Consider the following 6,293-nt stretch of genomic DNA (forward strand, 5'->3'; position numbering starts at 1 on the left):
GAGAGGATGCCAGGAGGAGCCCCTGGGATCAGTGATGTGGTTCTGATCCAGAGACTGCAGCCACCCTGGACAAGATGTGGTTCTGATCCAGAGACTGCAGCCACCCTGGACAAGATGTGGTTCTGATCCAGAGACTGCAGCCACCCTGGGATCAGTGATGTGGTTCTGATCCAGAGACTGCAGCCACCCTGGACAAGATGTGGTTCTGATCCAGAGACTGCAGCCACCCTGGACAAGATGTGGTTCTGATTCAGAGACTGCAGCCACCCTGGGATCAGTGATGTGGTTCTGATCCAGAGATCGCAGCCACCCTGGACAAGATGTGGTTCTGATCTCGCATGCATCCACTCATTGAACTGGAAGGAGTGTCTAATTCTATGGACCCTCTAGATCTGTTGTGGAGTCAGTGAGGTAAACAGTGCTGGAAATGATCCTGATTCATTTCCCATTATGTTGTATGTATCCATCACCAGGAGCCGTCAAACAGCTCCAGTTTCTTAGTTCCAGTTCATTTGTTCAGAGTTGCATTGAGGTCACGGTACCTCAGCCTCACGTGACCCAAGGGTTCGGGCTGCCCTGCGTCAGGGAGGATGGATACGCCCTCCCCATTGAATGTCTATGTGGAGGGGGTCCCTGAGCGTGAAGGGCGGGCTCGGTGATGGAGGAACCAGATCTGGAGATGCTGACATGAATGCCCAGAGTCCCCGAAGAGGAGGCGAAGAGGTTGGCCACGGCGGAGTCGAACACCATGCAGTCTGAGTCCGTGACGGCGGAGGAGGCCACGCTGTCCTGGATCGCCCGCGGGGTCGCCTCCCACATGAGACGCCGGCGACTCCCCCTCAGCCCCAGGCGGTAGACAAAGCCCTCCGCCTCCTCCCTCGCGCCGACGAACAGCACGGCGGCAAAGAAGTATGTAGGGCTGCCACGCACCACGGCCTCTTTCTTTACCACCAACACAAACTTTCGTCCAAAGCAGGACTGCACCATCACCCAGTCCCCCGTGTCTGGCATGTTGACGTTGCTAACAAGGAAGATGACCTCCTCACCTTCCCTATCTGTGATGGGCTGGTGGGCCTGAATCAGATGGGGAACTACACTTCCCAGAATCCCCTGCCATTGGCAGGATGAGCCGCAGGGGCAAGTGCAAGGCTGGGACTCTGAGCCCTCCTTCTGGTCTGTGTTCACCAACTCTGTGTGATGCTGTGACTGGATGCAGCCCACTCCGATGCACTGCTAGAGAGAGAGATACAGATGAAGAGGATGACAGGATGAAGGGGAAGGAGGTGAGAAGTGGGATGAAGAGATACCAGGGGGAAAAGAAAAAAGAAAAGACAGGTGTTACAGGAGTTGGGAAATAGAGGAGAGCAAGAAAACAATGAGAAAAAAAACCAATGAGGATAAAAAAAAAATGAATTTGTAGCAGAAAGTGGGGCAACCATTACAAAAAGGGCGAGAAGGAAGGGTTGGGAGGCGTGGGGGGGAGTGAGGGATGAATCAAAGAGAGAAAGAAAGGGCAGGAACAAAGAAAAATGGGAGACGGAGGAGGTGTGAGGGGGAGTGTGAAGAATGTCAGATGAAATGAGATAGGAGGAGGAGGAGAAGGAGGACAAGATAAAAAAGAGTCATTAGTCAAAAGAGCGCAGGGGGATAACTCATCACACTTCAGATGGCGGGGCTGATGCCCTAACGCAGACAGCATCATACATCTAACATGTCTGTTTCAGGTCAGGAAGCACCGGGTGCTCATGGAGGTCTGCTTTTGACTTAGAGTGTGCAGGTGTGTGTGTTCATGCCTGTGTGTGTGCATACTGCATGTCCTTGTGTGTGTGTGTGTGTTCATGCCTGTGTGCGTGCATACTGCATGTCCTTGTGTGTGTGTGTGTGCTTGTGTTTCTGCATATATGTCTGGGTGGGTGTTTTTTCCCCGGCTGGTATGTACCAGGGCTAATCATTTGAAGATGAATTGAGGGACTGCACAATGGAGCTCTCTCCTTGATTATCCAGAGGCCAGTACTGGTTAAGGTCACTCTGACTAGAGCACTTTCAGAACCTTCACAATACGCTCCCTATGTGTACCTGCCTATACCATCTCCATAGCCGACGAAAGCGCACACTAGGCATGCTAGGCTTTAAGCAAAAAAAATATATATAAATATATGTGCAGGATAAATTGAAGCGTCCAAAAAAATATGTGGTAAAAATCAATGGTGATCAGATTACTCCATTTTGACCACAGATTCAGTTTAAAAACAAAACAAAACAGTGTTCATATTTACAGGAGAAAGGGGTGGGGAGAGGAGAGGCTGTGTGCAAGCAATGAGATAGGGCAGAACGACACTGCAGGCGAGGATAGAACATCACAGACTGGCTTTAAGGGGATTATTTAATAAGAAATCCGTTGAGGGAATAGAGACTGGGGCTCTCCCATCAGGAGGCTGGCTAATGAAGAAGGGGTCTTGACCTCACCTGAGGGTGGACCTGAATGGTAAATATATAGCTTTATCTGAGGCCTTCCCAATGGCAAGACTACGACATTAAATAGAATTATTCTTAGTTAGAATTTGAAAAAGATACATTCTCTTTAGAAAAAAACACGCGCATACGCACGCACGCTCACACAGATCGAATGTATTTCTGACCTTAAGTGTTTCAAGTTCTTTAATATTTCTTAATGAATTATTAATCTGAATGGCATATTTGGACGTTTCCAATGAAATCAGTTGAATTCCTCAACTGTCTACCATGGAGGTCAGTGCCTGTAGGTAAAAAAAAAAGTATTCCATCCAAGGTGGAAATGGTGTTTGGGGAATGGAACTGTATTTATAAGCGAAAGGAGTGAAGGGAAAGAGATTTAGTGCAATAATCCTGGTGCCAGTTGGCCGATGATAAAACCTCTTGTGTCCTTGATCAAGGGTGTGTGTAGTGGAGGCGGGGGTGGGGACTACAGCATTATCAAGAGTGTGTGTGTGTGTGTGTGGGTGTGTGTGTGTGTGTGTGTGTGTGTGTGTGTGTGGGTGGACTGAGTTATGGATCAGATCAGTTTTCAATTCAGTTTCGCCCATAAAAAGTACAGTAAGTATTGTAATATGAATTTCTGATATCATCTAAAACCAAGAATCAAGATATGGAAGATATACAGGGAAATTGGGAAAAATTATTTCTTTACCAAAATAAATCATTTTTGTTTAAGATTATAACATTTTTGACAATGCAGTTGTACAAGGTCTGCATCTAAGGGTCTGACTGTACTCTGTACTGTACTAAAACATAAGCAAAGCATTTCCCATACTCTTAGTCCCAGCTAGGGTGTTGCAGCGTAAAGATGATACATTCATTTGTTTTGATTCTATATTATAAGTGGCAAAACTGAATGTGTTCCAGCATAAATAGCATGCATAAGTAGCATGCAGAGCTTGCAGCTGATTGCGTTGGCATAGCACTGAAGTGTTTTCAGAGGGAGGCGCTCTGCAGAAGACTGAGAGAGAGAGACTGTGCCAGCCTTGGGGGCCACGCTGATGCAGAGTCTCGCCCGCTGCTTGCTTAATTATTTACAAACTCCTGCATTTTAAGTGGCAAATCTCCCGTGTATTTGGGCTGGCAATGAGATCACCTGTGGGTCAAACATATCCATGAGTGTTATTTTCAACCACCTCCTTTTTATTGAAGGAGAAAAAAAAAGAACAGGATTTTCTAAGATGTAACGGAGAGCCCACCCTCGTCTGTTGTATATTGTCGAGGTGGTGATGCGTTGGGGAATACTGTGGGGTGAGAGAGTAGACGAGATTTGAATGTGGATGAGAGAGTCATAATTTAGTGGGATGTCCATTCATGTTCACAGTGAATTGCGAATGAGACATGCAATTTGAGGGGTCTAATTTTAGGCCCAGAAATTTGAGTTCAGAAAAGAACACTACCCACTTTTGCTTTTACCTTAAAAGTTAACTGCCTTGAATAATTTAAAAACAAAGTTTTTTTCCTTAGACAAGTGCATTCTAGTGGGTAAAAACCGCTGCAAGAGCACCACACATACAAAGCCTGTCTCAAATTCAATAGTGCTACACCTAATTTCATGACCATGATATTAGGGTTGTATATATATATATATATATATAAATGATATACATTAGCTTACTTCACCCCACATTAACAAGCTGCACATTTGATTAAGCGTGTGCTCAGCCGCTGCAGTATTCCCGTCTCCCTAGAGATGGGTTTAGAGCAGACACCATGGCATCCCTACTTCCCCTGTGAGAGCATAGAATTGCTATTCCTCAAGGACTGGGCAAGGGGAGAAAGAAATAAAGAGACAGAGACAGAATGTCCTTCCTGATGTGAGAAACCTACACAATGACAGAGAAAAAGCTAAGATGAACAAGAATAGAAACGAGAAGATGGTTTGTGTGCCTCGCATCACAACAAACGACGAAAACACAACACAAAACAAATAAAACATACAAATTCTGCACATGCAAGGTCAAGGGGTTTGATTCCAAAGAAGCACTCTAATCAACTTTATCTTTATCTTGTTTAAAAGACATCTGCTAAATGCCTCCATGTAAATGTAGTCAGAATCAAGAGCAGGTGTAGTCATCAATCCCTAGCGGGACTTCCTGGCACTGTTTGTGTTCATCCATGACATCACCTTTGAAGTCAGGATTCCAGGAAAGTCTACCAGAGCTTGGCAGATCATGTAGCTCAGATATGGAACTTCAGATGGACAGTGAGGACACAAGCAGCCTCACTTCAGGCCACAGCCAATCCACACACAAACATTAAGCAGCGAGGCGGCTCTCCATCACTGCCTCTGCAATCGATACCATCCAGCCTAAAGTTTTTTTTTTCTTCTTTCTCTGTGCTGGAAATGGAGCGAGGGACTGGCTCCCTTAATTAAGTTAGAAGAGATTGAATGACAGAGAGAGAGTGAACCCATACTATTTATTCAGCCTCTCCCTCTGTGTACCTCCTTTCATTAGGCATCATTTGACTGATTTAAGAAGCTTGCTACACCAAGACAGAGAACTGAGGTGAAAAGAGCTGATTCAAATATAATCGGTGACCCAAGCCATCTTGAGCAAGGGCCTGATTCTGGAATGTCTTGAAAAACTTGTTGTTGGTATTTGAGGTCAAGACCACCGTCTGCATTAAAACGATTTGACATAAAAATGTCCTACATCACGTTTCCTTCTCCTACGATTTCATATCGTATTCTTCGACTAATGGTGTGTTTCAAATCCGCATTAAAAAGTCTGAGACATGATGATTTTAGCAATGACCATAACTGAACATTAATTAATAAAACGCATTAAAACTGTTCACCTTGTTCCGGGATGGTGGTTTATCAGGGAAGACGGGCGGTGTGACATCTGTGGCCCCAGCACTGGTCGTCCTTGGCCAGGCCCCCCCGCCCTGACACTGGGGCCAGCTGAGCAGGCAGGGCCACTGGGGGAGCCCCCTGAGCAGAGGGAAACAGGAGGCTGGGCACAGCATCACTGCTCCGGTGCGTTGCGCTCTTTCTCCTGCCTCCCTGGGTTAGTGTGTGTTTAGTTCTTTTCTCTGGTTCTGCTTTTTCCTTTATTTCTTTCCCTCGGTTTTCCCTCCTATCCTCCTTTCTGTTTGTCCCTTTTATATTATCTTTCTCTCTCTCTCTCTCTCTCTCTCTCTCTCTCTCTCTCTCTCTCTCTCTCTCTCTCTCTCTCTTTTACCTTGCACTCTTCCAAGCAATCTCACACACCACTGACTCTTTCAACACACCTTAACTCCACTTACCTTAACAATGCTGTCAATAAATCCTACCAGGTCATTGAGCCTCTACGGTCATAAGCAGAGAGCAACATTCTATCATGGATCAAGTCCTAAAAGGGAAGACTCATAGCTCAGGGTCGAAGCACCCACACCGAGCCCCTTGGAAGATGACTAAGTGGGAGTCAATGAGGTCAATCCAGCCATGCTCTCAGAGGCCAAGGGAAATATGAATATCGATTGACCCATTGAGTTCTCAGGTTACATGCTACTCTCATTGTGAAGGCACACTCACTCACACACATCCAAAAATCATACAAGTTTAAAGTGAAAATATGTAAAGAAAAAGAAGTGAAAAGTACAGAAAGTACAGAGACCTCACAATATGAGATCCTTTAATAACATGTGTTGAGTGTGCACGTGTGTCTGCATGTGTGAGCCAATTTGTGAGCAGTGATTGATGAATGCAGCTATCTCAATTTGGGTGGACATTCAGAATGGACCGGTCCGACTTAGATGGATTGCATCATACCTGAGAAGCTGGCTACCCTGAC

At 45.7% G+C, this 6,293-nt stretch overlaps 1 protein-coding gene across 1 annotated transcript; it reads right to left on the reverse strand.

Moving 5' to 3' along the window:
- Window positions 1-424: 424 nt before the first annotated feature.
- On the reverse strand, window positions 425-5,801 carry LOC122131089 (E3 ubiquitin-protein ligase Siah2-like). Its single transcript, XM_042705995.1, has 3 exons — window positions 5,794-5,801; window positions 5,317-5,452; window positions 425-1,230 (listed from the first exon to the last, which is right to left on the reverse strand). The coding sequence occupies exons 1-3, from the start codon at window positions 5,799-5,801 to the stop codon at window positions 550-552; spliced, it is 825 nt and encodes a 274-aa protein (XP_042561929.1). The 3' UTR covers window positions 425-549.
- Between the last annotated feature and the right edge of the window lie 492 nt (window positions 5,802-6,293).

Source organism: Clupea harengus, unplaced genomic scaffold (assembly GCF_900700415.2).
Source record: "Clupea harengus unplaced genomic scaffold, Ch_v2.0.2, whole genome shotgun sequence".
NCBI classification, from domain to species: Eukaryota; Metazoa; Chordata; class Actinopteri; order Clupeiformes; family Clupeidae; genus Clupea; species Clupea harengus.

Bases quoted from the DNA above. Each gene is read 5' to 3' on its own strand.
- LOC122131089 (XM_042705995.1), bottom strand. The intron at 1,231-5,316 runs GTGAACAGTTTT...TCTCTCTAGCAG, and splicing joins AACCACCATCCCGGAACAAG to TGCATCGGAGTGGGCTGCAT.